Source organism: Oreochromis niloticus, linkage group LG16 (assembly GCF_001858045.2).
Source record: "Oreochromis niloticus isolate F11D_XX linkage group LG16, O_niloticus_UMD_NMBU, whole genome shotgun sequence".
NCBI lineage: Eukaryota > Metazoa > Chordata > Actinopteri > Cichliformes > Cichlidae > Oreochromis > Oreochromis niloticus.
In genome coordinates, this window is record NC_031987.2 from 34063929 (window position 1) to 34079286 (window position 15358).

Sequence of the window (15358 nt, forward strand, 5' to 3'; positions counted from 1 at the left end):
TGCATATCCTTTAATCAGCTTTCCATTTTAATCTCTCCATCCCTCTCTTTCTATCAGCTCTAATCCTATTCTACTTTCATTCCCATTTCACTCACATTTGTTCTTGTCTTTTTAGTTTTGTCTTCAAATCATCACTGCTACTGAAACTGCATTGTTAGAGACCATAATGGATTTTGTACACATCACAGATTATTGCTCAGAATGGATTTTTCTGCTATGATTCTGCTTTCCTCCTCCAAATATGCTCAGCTGTGTAAGAGGAAGCTACAGGCTACGTTCAATTTCAGTTCAAATCTAATACAGCTGAAGGCGTTTGTATACCCATTACTTCACTTGTTTTCATTAAGCTGGTATGATACAGAACTGTACTGTGCAGTTCTTTAAAGACCCAAACCCTGATCACTGGCAAGGTTCGTCTGGCTGCACTCAAACGCAGGACTCAGGAATGAAAGTTCAGTGAGTTTATTTACATTGTTGTATGACCCTGGAATCTGAAGCATCCACTTCAACCATGACCTGTTGGGCAGTGTCGGGCTGAATGAGTACCTGTGCAGTGTCAAACCGGTCCTTAAGAGTGGTGAAGGCATTCTGAGCAGCATCGTTCCACATGAACGGTAGCTTGGGAGGAGTCAGAGTACTGAGAGGTAGAACAATTTTACCGAAATTTTGATTAAACTGGCAGTAAAAACCGGCAAACTCCAAGAAGCGCTGATGTGTCCTTTATCCACTATGTGGCCTAGGAAGGAGATGGTATTGGTGTGGAATTCACATTTCTTGGACTTAACAAAAATGTTATTTTCAAGGACACATTGGAGAACCAACGTGTGACTCACGTTCCAGAAGTGACTTGGAGAAAATAATAATATTGTCGAGATATACAAAAACAAACTGTGTTGAGATTACATTGTTCACTAGCTCCTGGAAAACAGGTGGGACGTTGGTGAGGCCAAAGGGCATTGCTAGGTATTCAAAATGCCCTAGGTGGGTGTTAAACACTGTTTTCCACTCATCGCCTTCTTGGATCTGTATCAGGTGATACGTGTACCGAAGGTCCTCTGCAAGATCTGGCTGGGACGTAGATCCTGGGGAAGAAGCAGACCTGAAACAAAACTGGTGACAAGACAGACTCCATCCCATGATAGTGTTCTTTTCCCAGTCAGTTTTAGGGTCATGCTCTCTGAATCATCAGCAGATTACTGGACAAGATGAGATTCACAGGGAGTGATGACTGATATCTGGGAGACACGTGCTATCGAGGGCAGAAACATGAAGAGGTTCAGGTAATGGCTCCAGAGGAAGGCCGAGTTCTGCAGCCAAAGAGCCATCCTGGAATCTCTGCTCAGCCCCGGAGTCAATGAGCGGCTACAGGGGGTGTAAAGAAGGTTGGAAGTAGACCTTAGCAGAGAAAAGCAATCAAGGCAGGGATCAGTTATTTTCAGTTTTGCCTGCCAGTATCCCTAATTTACTGCTGGGCCCTCTCATTCGGCTGACAAAGAAGGGTTAATTAAATGTCCTTTGTTGCCTCAGTAGAGGCACTCATGCCCTTAAAGGCACCTCAGGTGTTCTGCCGAGGAGAGCTTCATTGGTTGTTCTCTGTTGTCAGTCCAAGTTCAGGGTCCCAACCTCTTCCAGGGCAGCTCCTTTGGAGCCGGAAGCAGTGCAGCGCAGGGACTATTGGGTTTAAGTCTGGAGACTGTGCTGGACACTCCATGTCTGCAAGCTCACCATCTTGTTCTTTGTCCCTGAGGTAGTTCTGGCACAGCTTGGACTTATGTTTTGGGTCATTATCTTGCTGTAGGATGAACCCCTGACCAACTAGGTGCATACCAGAGAGTACTGCATGGTGCTACATGGTGCTGTGGTAGCTGTTTTGGTTCAGTCACCGACCCTGGATCCAGCAAAACAGCCCCAGACCATCACACTTCCTCCTCCATGTTTGATAGTTGATGCCACACACTGTGGAACCATCCTTTCACCTTCTCGATGGCATATAAAGATCCTGTGTGATTAACCGATTTTTCATTTTGATTCATCAGTCCATAAAAACTTCTTCCAGTCTTCAGTAGTCCGGCGGTGTTTCATGGCACAGACAAGCCTCTTTGTTTTATTCTGACGTCTGGCTTTCTTGCTGCAACTCGTCCTGTCAAACCTGCAGCTCGAAGTCTTCTCTCAGTTGAAACTGAGACTTGCTCACTACGACCACTATTAAGCTGTGCTTAAAGCTGTTGTCCTGTGAGCTGTCCATCACACAACCTGTTAACTCTCAGAAACTTGTCCTCTGATTCAGGTGTGTCTTTGGGTCTGCAGACCTCTTCCTGTCACAGTTTGTTTCTGAGCCTTTGATGGTGAAGGAAACTGTACTCACTGACACCGTGACTTTCTTTCTCTGTAGGACAGACCTACATCTATAAGTGTGATGATGGTCTGCCTCTCTTACATTGGTAATTGCCTTTTGCATGCCATTTTTGTAGCAACACACTACTTTCTGCAGTACAATACTGTTCAACTGATGCTATGGGTATGGTAAGTGGCGTGTGTGTGTTGGTGTGTTTGTTAGTGTGAGTATTGTATATAACTGCAGGGTAAATCCACAACATCTTGTTATGCTTTTAAACTTCACAGTGGAAACCCACCAAACACACTCCCCATTCTGGAATCCAGACACTTTCTCATTCATATTCATCACCATTTTGTATAAGTGCTAAGAATCAAGCTGTTAAAAAATAGGAGAGATGACAAGGAAGATTTAGAAAAAAGAAAAAAGAATGGACCCAGACAGACACGGTGGAAAAAAAGAAGAGAAGAGATAAAATAAAAGACAATTATCCACTGCAGTGGTGTGTTAACTTCATGACAAAGCCCACTAATACCAGCTAAGCATGACTGACAAGAGGAGGGACCTCCTGACAACCCTACACATACACACACCAACAACAAGTAACCCCCTTTGAGAATCCTTCAGTGCCTTCCTCATGGCACAAAGCAGTGTTTAGCCTCACTTTAGAGCACCAGCTTATAGTTTCATCCAAGAGCCAAATGTTCAGCTTTTAAAAAGTAAACGTAGCTGAAGACAAACTGGACTTGTGGGTTGCTGCCCTATAGGGGCCAGCTAGAATCCAAACTAGCATACAAAAGTTTTGTGCACAGCTGTTGAAAGTGAAACGCTTCTTTCCACCAGCTCAGCTTGCTGTCCTCTAAATTGCTGTTTTTTTCTTTCTGATTCACAAGTGAATTAATTGAGTGAAACCAAACGGTAATTCGTTGTGATTTGCATGCTAAGTAACAGCAGTAACCCCAAACCAACAATATTAGAAGAATGATGTCATTAATTAGAGGTCCTGCTCTGTATCATGTAATCAGAGGAGTGGGGTGCTGTCAGAGGAGGATACACCCACCCTTCATAACTGCTTCTGTAGCTTAAGCTACTGTGCTGTGCTTCTTTTATTCATGCACTACACTGCTGTTATAACTTTACATTATAAAGTTGTAATATATGAAAACAAATATGTTTGACTATTATAAATTCAGACATATAGAATGTCTGAATTTATAACAATAATCCTAAATACTGATTCACAGAAATCATGCAATTTCCTGTAAACTGCTTTCTGCAGATACAGATAAGCAGTGCTACATTTTTCAAGTTCTAGTTGGTAACAATAATGTTAACAACGATGAAGCTGAAAATGTTGGACACTTAGAAGAGCTTAAGGATATAATGGGTCAGTGACAGGGAAAGAAATAGTCCACACTTCGAAATCGTGACCATGCTACCATCTAGAGTTTTAAAAACTAAATTACAACAAGCAAAAGAGCTGCAAGCTGCTGTTAAGTTGCTTTATCTATTGCTTAATAATGCCAATAAAATATCATGCTCAAAAAAGGGATACTATTCATGAGTATACCACCACAGCTAAAAACATCTGGGATATTGATCAGCTGTCTTACTGTTATTGAAATTAACAGGCACACTAAAGGGTCAACAATGAGACAACCCCCCAAAATAGAAATGGTTTTACAGATTAAGGTCCCATATTACTTTTTTTTTTCTTTTTTAAAAATACGGCTTGTATATTGTACATTTTATATATATATATATCTTTTTCCCCTATGTTAATACTGTCCATATGTATATAGCACTGCAGAACTGTACCCCCCCCCCCCCCCCAGCATGTTTGCACTGAGTAGGAGATGCTCTGTATCTCATTGTACAACTGTATAGTGACAATAAAGGCATTCTATTCTATTCTATTCTATTCTATTCTATTCTATATGAGTATAGGAGTACAAATATATATGTGTTGAAAGGTAAAGGGTATGTATATATACATGACTAGAAAGGGCTGCACCTGCAGCATAAAAGTATGTAGCATTAAGAAAAATAGAATACATGTGTGTGAAAGGAAGATCAATGGACGTATGTGAGAGTGAATATACATGGATATGAAATAAGAATAAAGGTGTGCGAGATGACAATATATGTATGTGAGAGTGAAAATATATGTGTGTGAAAGAAGAATGTATGTGTGTGAGAGTGAAAGAATGAATTTTGGCTTGTACGGCCCCTCATAACCTACCGCGATGCTTCTTCAGTGCAGTTAAAGTGACACACACGTTTCTGTTGTGTTTCAAACTTTGAGCTTAAAGTAGCTATGGTCAGCATTCTGCTTTAACCTGCGACATTGTGCAGGTGTATGTGTGTGTTTAGTCTCTCTGAGCGCTAACAAACAAACTCTTGGGATTTTTTCCGTACTTCTGTTGTCCCGTGTCTTTTTTTCTGATTGCGTTTGTCGTGAAAGCTGTGAAAAACTGACTGCTGTTGGAGATTAAAGAGCATATAAAGTTCGGCTAACATTTGTGCCAACAGCAGGTGCTTCTGGGTACTGGGAGGCGCTTCCTACCACTGGCCAAAGAGATGTATGTTTGATAATTGGTGATTTAAAGTTGTAAGTAAAAATGAGAATGGATGCTTGTCTGTCTCTATGGATGACGTGTCCACGGTGTGTCCAGACCTTTAATATTGAATTATGAGCTACTTTACAATGTACAAGTAAAGCAGATGTCATTTAAAATAATGGAAATAGTCTTGCTCTTACAAAGCATTTTTCCAGCTTGACCAACAAGTATATGATATATACTATATATAACCATAAATTGAAACTGTTACTATATACACTTTATCAGTGGCAAAAATACAAATAAGCAGGTTGTTTCTTTGTGAAGAGTAACAAACCAGCAGGCTGGATGAAGTAAGAAGAGGCACTTTATACACAAATATGCTGCTTCCCACTGTGAAATGAAGCATCAGCATTATGATTCTGGATGGACAAAGCTCAGCATGAACACTATCAGGATACAGTGTGGACCGGTAAGTTATAACAGAGGTATCATAGGACTGAAGAGTCCACACTGACACAGCCTGAACTTTAGCTCTGGGGCTGCAGCTGTCCACACATAATTCCCTTTTACATCATTCCAGTGGTGCTGGGACAACATTCAGTTATCTTTGGATCTGATTAATGATCCACAGTCTGGCTTGGAAACACTTTGATTCACTGGCAGCAAATTTGGTTTATTTTTATTATCATCATCAAGGGAGAGCACTGATGTCAACAAACCACCGAGCTACTGTACACATCAGGGAAATCGTTGGACAGGTTGAAGAACCCATTAAATTTTGATGCGCTTCCAGATCAATTACTTTTCAATCACCCTTTTGGTTAAAGAATTATCAGTGTGTGTTTTTTTTTTGTTTACTTTGATTCAATTTTATTTTACTTATAAAGAGTTAACATTCAACAATAGTCACCTCAAGGTGCTCTCCACCGTAATAGAGAGAAACCCCAATAATCAGATGACCCCATATGAGCGAGCTATTTGGTGACAGTGGAGAGGAAAAACTGCTGCGACCAGTTGTGGGCGAGAGACAAGACCAGAGGCATGCTGTGGAAGCTAGCCATAACTCATAATTCAATACAATTATTAGCAATAACTATGCTATAATTATCCAGCTAATTATTGTGTAGTTAGTGATAAATTCAGTCATGTTTTATTATATATGTCTTATTTATATATTTATATATGTTTTTATTATAAAGTTTGCAGGCTGTGAACTGAGTATCAATTTGAGTCAACACAGATGATGAAATACTGGGCCTGTAGTTTTTACTTCAGACTTTCCAGGCATGGCAGAGAATGGTCGTCTTTACAGGAAACACTGAACATGTGGAACATGAAACAAACACCTCATTAAGCTAAAATACTCAGGAGAATTTCTAACCTATCACATTTTTAAGGCCAGGTTATGCCTCATATCTTATGAACACCCTGAGTGCTAGACTAAAATGCTATGAAGACTAAGTAACTGTAGAGGGTGGACTCTTGTTCAGATGTATATGGGTCTGCGAGGAGCACATGATTCATTCCTTATTAAAATCAGGGTTTAAAAGCATCTGAAACCATACAGTTGAAAAAGTCAAATTGTCTACAGGTGGATTGTTTTAATTAAATTTCCATCTACAAATCGTTTTCAGATTAATGTTCCTCAATGTAAATTTAAAAAGAATAACTCATCATTTACAATACATTATTGTTTTTAGATTATTCTCAGAGTCTGGACCCTCAGACACACAGGCAGCACTGCCTTAAAAACACATGTGATTCACTGTATGGGCTCAGGGATACTTCCAGAAACCATCATGTGTGAACATGGCTTCCTGTGCCACACACAAATACAGGTTAAATTTCTATTGTGCCAAAAAAAGAGGCCTTCTGTGAACATAATCCAGAAACCCCAGTCGTTCCTGGACCAAAGCCAATTAAAATTTAAAATCTGAATTTTTTTTTAAATTTATTATTTTGGAAAACACGGACACCATGTTTTCCAAAATAATGAGGTGCTGGAGCTTCAGTGCCTGTTACCAGCACTCAGTTTTAAAGCTTGTCTCTCTGATGACATAGAGGTACAAAAGTACCTGGAACTGGCGGCTTGCACATCTGCAAAGGCCCCATCAGTGCTGAAAGGTATACGCAGGTTTAAGGCCAACATAAGCTCCCATACGAAGACCTCCCTCTGCTGGTGAGCAAAATTAGCTAGTTTATTCTTACCTTCATCACCATCACTGGCTCAGACATGAAGTCAACTGAGTCCAGTTTTATTTATATAGCACCTCATCACAACAACAGTTGCCTCAAGGCGCTTTAAACTTGTAAGTTTGTATTTCTGCTGCCACCTGTTTTATATCTGAAGGTATTTAGGTGGGATTCAGTTCTTTTGGTTACAGAATTGTTGCCTGCTGTATTTGGAATACCTGTGTGCAAAGAACATTGTGTTTTGGTAAAAGCAAATGACAGCATTTGGTCATGTATGCAAAAATATGGTGAGTGGTTGTTGCTGTGGGTAATCTGTTTGAAACAGGCTGATGCACGAAAGGCCCTTTGCAGTTTAGCAATTGCTTTGGTTGCTGGAGGAATGCCGTGGTCCCCTGTAGTGTGCATGGAAGGCCCTGGCATGTCTGCAAACTCACGTGAAACACCTGCCTAGAAGCAGTTTGTCAGCGTCTTCCATACAAACTATTGGTGACGGCGGCAATCTGCTGGCGACTAACTTTAACGACTGCCAACCATCTCTAACAACCGCTCCCAATCTGTCGGCGAATACTCATTTTCCCTAGTGACCAGTCGGTCTGTGTGACCGGGGCCTTCATCGAGTACCTTTCCTAAAGACACAGCTTGAAACAGTTTTATTTATTGATTGATTTATTTTGCAGGAGAGGTCAATAAAACTGGGGAAGTCTACAGTTTTCCTCTGTTCATCGTCAGCTATTTTTAGTTCAAATAATGAACAAGACCAACAAGTCCACAATAAGACAGCAAGAATCTCTACTAGAAAGAGAGAGTGGTAAAAAAAGAAAAACAGCACTCGGACACACCTGAATCAATTGCAGCTGCAGTGACAGACACTTGGTAATATTTTACCAGATGTCCGATATGAAAGTTGCTTCTAAAGACGAGTTTCCTTCCTTTGGACCATTTAGTATCCAAGCATGAAAATGAGCTTTGCTGTTGTTTGACACTAAATGCCTAGAGGAAGGGTGAGGATGAAAAATGGTCAGGAGAGAGTGTGGTGAGTGGGTGAATGCAGACGACAGAGCACATTCCACAAGAAAGTACATTCATCAGTAAACGTCTGCCTCCCAGGAACCGCGGCCACTTCATCCAACGGGTCTGCAGCCACACGAGCACATTTACAAGCTGAATGAATGAGATCCAACCACTACAGTTATTCACCACAGTGACTGGTAAACAAACATACAACAAAACAGATTTCAGGGTGGAGTTTCCCCACCTTCACACCAAATGTCACAGGCTTTACTTATAGAAACAGACAGATTTGTAACCTGATTTCTAAACCATTACTGGTGATTTACATGCAGGTCTTTCCTGATTTTTACTTACTAGTCTGTAAACTACCTACTTTTTGGACAAAGAATCTGTAAACACTGATGCAAACTGTGAGTCCGTTTGAACGATACCAATGTCCATGGTGCATCCTGCTAACGTCCAGCAGTGGTCCATATATACCACAGAAGAAGGATATCCAGAGGCTGTTTGATCTTCCTTGAAGTAATGTCAAGCGATGCCAACATGTTTGCATTTTAACTCAGTTTATTGTAGTTCAGGACAGTCCAGCACATTCACTACAGTTCAGTTAGTGATTCAACTGAATGCAAAGTCCAACAGCTCACTACAACAGTCTCCACTGTGCTGCTACACAGCTGTACAGTTACACTTGTTTAGTTCAGTAGGTTTAGTCATCCTCTGTGAACTCCATGTGTCGAGTAAATGGACTGCTCTAGGTCTCCAGAGCAAATATTACACCACCCTTAGTTCAGTCCTGAAATAAATAAACATTTAATAAATTAAAGGTAGATCGTAGAAAAGTGCAGTCCTTATTCATGTGGCCTAGATGACAGCTACAGGTAACAGTTATCCATAAATTATAATTCTACGCATCATTTTTCTTTGCGGAGAGGCTTTTCCATTTAACTAACAGCATCACACAACATATTGATGCATGTGTGATAAAGTCATGTTAACAGTAGAAAAACAAACAAACAACAAAACTAACAGATGATCCATACTTAAAGTTTTAGATCCTTACAGACGCTTCGGTAACACTTCAAACTTTCATCAGTTTCTAGCTTGAGTAAGTCACAAATACTGTGTTCATCAAATGTGCAGGGGTCGCAAAACCACAGACGGTCTTCACTTTAGTAGAACGATGGACACTCGTGTTGAAAACTGCTGATTAAACTTCTTAACTCAAGTAAAACTGAAAATGCACAGGCTCTAAATGTAAACTGAGCCTCATGTACAAAGGGGATGAAAAATGTGGGTGACTGCTTAAACACTTAAATAGTAAAAGAACAGTCAGGGATTAAAGTGGGATTTGGCAGGTGTAAAACTCTCAGATCAGTTGTACAGCTGGAGAGCGGGGAAAACCGAAACAGGCTCCATTCATTTTGATTGTGTACATTTTGTCTACAGGCTGTGATCAACTGACTTGTGTTGCTGCTGCTCTAAATTTACCGCTCTTTGTGAATTTAACCAACTGAATTCAATGAGATCTAAGCAGATATTACACAGACTAACAAGGCTGCTTTACACTCCCCCTGTAGCACAAAGATGGACGACAGGGAGGGAATCCAATCAGCATCAGCTGATGTAACACTGAGCATGAACACAACAGGTTCTCTGCAGCAGGCAAAACATAGTGCACTGCTTATAACTTAAGCACAGTGCTGTAGGACACAAGCATTTCACTACATGTTCACTATATGTTGTACTGTGTATGTGACAAATAAAAGTTGTATTTATGCATTTAGATTAACCAACTTAGCACTAAACTGCTCAGTATTTTCATGCTTTTATTAACACAAAGTCAGAATACTTTGATTTACATGCAGATATATGACAGTGTGAGAAAACAAACAAACAGAACGGATGGATCCAACATCTGTTTAAAAAACTCAAAACTACATTTAACTGTAATTTCCAGTCTAGTTTTTACATTTCTCATCTCTCAGCGAACTCATTCATTTCTCTCGCTGGGAAATAAAGCAGCTGTACTTGCTGTCCACAAACAGTTTGCTGTGTGTGTTTATATTTGCTGAGTTGTTTGAAAGGTACATTTAAAATGATCTGCCAGTTAAAACATTGTTACTTCCTTGATGCTTGCTCCTCTTCTGTAGTGCTAGCTACATGCTGCAGTACAGTGATCACAGCTTATGGTATCTACACCAAAAATGGTTTTCTAGATCGTTGCAGTCCACTTTAACCCCCGAGTAGAGCTATTAATGTATGTGTGATGTATAACTGACATGTTTTTGCCTCTTGTCGTAATAGGATTGTCTTCGATGTTACTGTCCCCACCATTTAGGTTCAAATCTGTTCCAGAAGGCCTGCAGTGATGTGAAATGATAATAATATTACCCCTTAAATGTGTCAAACCTAAAGTAATGAGCCTTTTATGAAATTGCAGGGAGTAAATGCAGATACCTGAAAATCCTACTTAAGTACTGTAACAGAGTATTTGTTATTTCCCACCTCTGTAGATATGTAATCTGTCGCCTGAAAGGAGTAAAAACAGGAGAAAGAAAAGTAATGAAGAGAAACTGGAGAAGAGGAAGAAGATATTTTGAATACCAGCATATTCGAGTAAACTGTTGGAAAATATATTTCCCTTCAAAAATTTAACTGTAGTTGAAGTTTATCGATATGCAAATGTAATTTTTAGGACACGGGGCTGACACTGTCCTTGAAAAGAAATTATTACAAATATACTAGAAACAGGCTCATCACGGTGTATCACTGTTCTGCAACTGTCCAACTACCTGCAGTTCAAACAGCACTTTGTGCAGGACCCTCTATTAAGCAACAGACTGCAGGACAGTACTGCCCCAGTGCCTGAGATCAACTGCTCGGGTCCTCAGCTCAGCGAGAGGCCCAACAGTTAGTTAACATGACGGTAAACGGGAGTAAACACAACCAGCTCAACTTTAATCCAGCTGACTTCTTTGGGTTCTTGTGGTGTTTTGGCAGTTTACCTGACCCGCTTCATGTGTAATTGCTGAAATCCGGTAAATGAACAAATAACAAGCTAATAGAATAAATAAATATTCTGGGGTTAAGGTTTTGGTCTACAGGTGACTGATCGTGATCCTGCAGTAGCAAGAAGAATCCATTTTGCACCACACGAAGGATTCAGCACCAAACATCTGTCCCACGCACACACTGACAGACAGTACAGACAATCAAATGTTCCTGTGGGAGTTCAGATCCCATCACAGTGTGTTTCCCATACCACTGCTCACCAGCCCTTTGACGTTCATAATGGGCCGAACGTCGTGCAGTTGTCTCCTTCGATCGATAAATGTGGCCAACCGTGCCGTGTCCAGTGGTGTCTTGGAGTACTCCCCACCTCCACGACCCACCCACAGATGTTGGAGACAGGAAGTAGCACTCGGCCGCTTCCTGGGATCCTGCTGCAGTAATGATGACACAAAATCCCTCGCCACCTGGCTCACGTTGCAGAAGTATTCATCTGGGAAGCAGAAATCTAGGCGGCAGATGTTGATGCAGGTTTCCTCTGGTGACTCGTCCAGAAATGGAGAAACGCCACTAAGCATGACATAAGCCAGAACACCCAAGCTCCACATGTCTGTGGCCACGGAGACTGGAGCGCCACGGATCAGCTCAGGTGCAGCAAACTCTGGATTCCCGAGCAAGAGGTGGACGTATCGGCGATGGGCAGACAACTGGACAGCGTCACCAAAATCAATTAACTTAATACTCGGCATGGGAGAATGGAGGTTGACCATGATGTTCTCGGGCTACAGCAAAAACAGATTTATGACTTAGACACAGATGACCAAACAACAATTGTCAATATTTTTCTATTCATATGTTAGGCAAAAACCTGCTGTCACCTTCAGGTCTAGGTGTGCCACTCTACAGGTATGAAGGTGCTCCAGGGCCTCCAGTGTTTCTCTGATGAAGAAGGCCACCTTCTCCTCCATCAGCTCATCATGGGCAACCAGATAATCAAGCAAGCGGCCATCCTCCAGGCTAACATGGAAACACAAACAAGTTTCGATTTCTGTGCTTTGGGGTTGAATTACTTGCTCAGTAGACCCGCTATTACACACATCTGTAAATATGCATTTCAGGCTTTGTAACTCATTCATTGTGAATAAGTGATGTCACATGTTCACATTATGGAACAGCTGTTTTGCTTTGCTTGTCCTGGTTGTGCTGAAGGCTTGACAAAGTGTAAACATTAGGAAAACATTCAAAGAGAGCAAAGTTGATATGGAAACTATTAAAAAGTAACAGCCATCTAGTTTGGTTCATACCAAACCAAGTGGGCACTCTCTCCAAAAGCTGCTGAAAAACAAGCGAAAACACTCACTACGATTAAATAACCTTGCAGTAGCCAGACACTCGGACTTACAGCTCCAGGATGAGCATCAGACAGGAGGGAGACTCGTACGTGTCCAACAGTGACACCAGCTGGTGATTCTGTACATATTGCAGAATGTCTGCCTCATGAGCCACTTGCTCCTTCTTCTGCATCTTCTTACTCACAAACTTCACTGCAACCTAGTGGAAAACAAAGGCATAACACTTAAATGTGCAATATAGTTTTTCCTATGCCGAGGTGCATTCTATCTATTTGAATAGTTCCATCCAACTTCAGTATCTTGCACAACACGCAAGCACGCAGAATTCTGATTAGTTGATGAGCTGCTCTACCTCCTGAGCTGCAGCCACCCTGGCTAGAGTTAAAGTTTTGAGACAAAACCACTCTGCATGATGATATATTGTGGATTTTTCATCCAGGTGGTGCAGAGTTGATTACAAGGACTTATAGCCAGATAATAAAATGCATGTTTGTGAAAACACATCAGACAGATTATCAGGTTTATCTATACAATCATTAAAAGCAGGTTACATTTTGAATGTGTCTGCATCTCACAGTACGTCAGCTGATAAAATATGAAGTTTAATTTTTTAAGAAGTTAAACAAAAGGAACAAGTACCTCTTTCTTAGTGGACCTGTTGACACACTTCCGTACCACTGAGAACCGTCCCCTGGTCAAAGCAAGTGAGACTGCATTAAACACAGAGGCTGGTTTGGCTTGATAAGGACATTATGTGTGACTGAAATAGTGTTTTACCTTCCAATCTCACAGATCTCAGTAAAGGCTGAGTCAAAGTTTTCCTTCCAATGAATGCCCGTCCCATCACAGCCAGAGTCTGGACAGACAAAGAACAAATACATAAGCAAGATAATTCCCCCTGAACATGTCAGCATTAGTGGAGAAATCGTTTTCATTTTCTCTTTCTTTACTCTTAGGTGGAGAGGTGGTTCGCCTAAATCTGCCGGTGTTTATGCCCATGGGCAGAGGTGCCCTGTCTCTCTTGCACCAGCAACTCATTGCCTCATCCATGCTGTGTATTTAAGGACAAGCTGTAGCAGTTATTTTCCACCATGGTGGTAAATTGGCGGACTTTGTTTGATAAGCTTCAGCGTGCCTTGCCTGTTCTCCAGTTACCTACCTGCAGTGCCTGAAAGGCTCACCTACTTCCCTTTCTGGACTGAAAACACCCACAGTCAGATCAGCACTCAGGTTTTATGAGTCTGTGGAATCAGGACTTGCCTGAAGCTCACCTGCCCGCCCATTCTCCAGCAAACCACCTTCTTCATTTAAGAAACCAGCTACTCCTCTCTACTGCCAAGTGATATATTTACAGGGGTGGAGTGTGTCATACCCTCTCCAGCTGATGGCAAATTCAATTTCAGATCTTTGAGATTTGTAAACTGTTTATAACCTTTTGGTATCCTTGAATGCATCCTCATGCATTTACTTTTCTTTGTTAAGAGCACATGTGACTTACTGCTGCTGGCTAGTGTGACCATATTTGAGGGCTCAGATGGTGGGCCGACACCCCAGCGGTTGGAGGCCCGAACTCTGAACTGATAGTGACCTCCGGGGATCAGAGAGTCGATCTGCACACATTCCTCCCTGCTGCTGGCCACCTGCTGCCACAGGAATGAGTCTGTGAATGAAAGAGGAGGAAAGGTCAGTCTGTTTGAACATCAGTAAAGAACAATTCCAGTGGCCAATACACAGACCTTCCTGTCTGTACTCCACAGTATAGCTGCTGACAGTACAGTGGGCAGACGAAGCCGGGGGCAGCCAGTGGATCATCACCGCTGTGCTGCTGGCCTCCTGAGCCACAGGTCTCACTGGGGCTGCTGGGATACCTGCAAGCCAAGACAAAAATAATCAACCCCAAATCAATAATAACCATCTCAAATGGTCCACAGTGTTAATAAAAGTGCGACACCTTGGACTTTAATGGAGGCAGAGGAGGATGCAGTGCCGTGGTCGTTAACAGCAACACAGGTGTAGATTCCTGTATCCTGAGGCATCAGGTTACAGACTTTCAACAAGATGTCACCTGTATCCCTGCAGGGCATAGTGCGTGGGAGTATGGAGAGGGGAGGAAAGATCAAAAGTCTACACTTATACAGGGTACTATTTATAGTAGTGTGAAAACGTGTTTGGCCCCTTCCTGATTTCCTGTGTGAAAAAGTAATTGGCGTCCTATCACGTCTGACGTAAAAGTAACACAGCATTTCAGAAAAGGAACATCAGTAAACCGTGGTAGCAGTAGTGTAATTGTCTGTGGTTGTTTTGCTGCCTCAGGACCTGCTATTGAAAAATGGAACCATGACTTCTGCTGTTTGAAGGAGAACATCTGGCCACCTGTTTCTGACCTCTAGGTGAAGTGCCCTTGGGTTCTGCACCAGGACAATGATCCAACACATCAGCAAGTCCACCTCTGAATGGCTTAAGAAAAACAAAATGAAGACTTTGGAGTGACCTGATCTGAAAGTCCTGATCTGAATCTGACTGAGGAGCTGTGGTATGAGGCTCCTCCTGTGTGGCTCAATTACAATAATTCTACAAAGATGCCAAAAACTCACTGCCAAATGTTCGATTGATTGCAGTTGTTGCTGCTTAGGGTGGACCAACCAGTTATTATGTTTTTCCACACGTGGCCATGAGGGTTTAGGTTTTTTTCCCCTTAATAAACACCTTCATTTAGAAACTGCATTTTGTGTTTACTTGTGTGATTTTTGTCTGATATTTAAATCTGGTTGATGATCGGAAACACATAAGTGTGACTAACATACAAGAAGTAGAAAATCAGGAAGAAGGTAAACACTTTTACACAACTGTATGTATAAAAGTCAAAACACTGAAGGAGAAGCAGGTGAATAAAA

At 41.6% G+C, this 15358-nt stretch overlaps 1 protein-coding gene across 3 annotated transcripts in view; it reads right to left on the reverse strand.

Annotated features, from left to right (window-relative positions):
- Window positions 1-7740: 7740 nt before the first annotated feature.
- kalrna (kalirin RhoGEF kinase a) overlaps window positions 7741-15358 on the reverse strand; it is a 182539-nt gene continuing 174921 nt past the window's right edge. For 2 of the 3 annotated variants that reach the window (XM_019353079.2, XM_019353082.2), the window contains 8 exons: window positions 14416-14537; window positions 14201-14332; window positions 13963-14124; window positions 13242-13320; window positions 13104-13155; window positions 12515-12663; window positions 11991-12129; window positions 7741-11894 (listed from right to left, as the gene is read on the reverse strand). In XM_019353079.2, coding sequence (XP_019208624.1) covers window positions 11346-11894; window positions 11991-12129; window positions 12515-12663; window positions 13104-13155; window positions 13242-13320; window positions 13963-14124; window positions 14201-14332; window positions 14416-14537 — 1384 coding nt within the window. In that variant the 3' untranslated portion in view covers window positions 7741-11345. The remainder of the gene's footprint in view (window positions 11895-11990; window positions 12130-12514; window positions 12664-13103; window positions 13156-13241; window positions 13321-13962; window positions 14125-14200; window positions 14333-14415; window positions 14538-15358) is intronic. The other variant, XM_019353081.2, reaches the window with a different exon arrangement.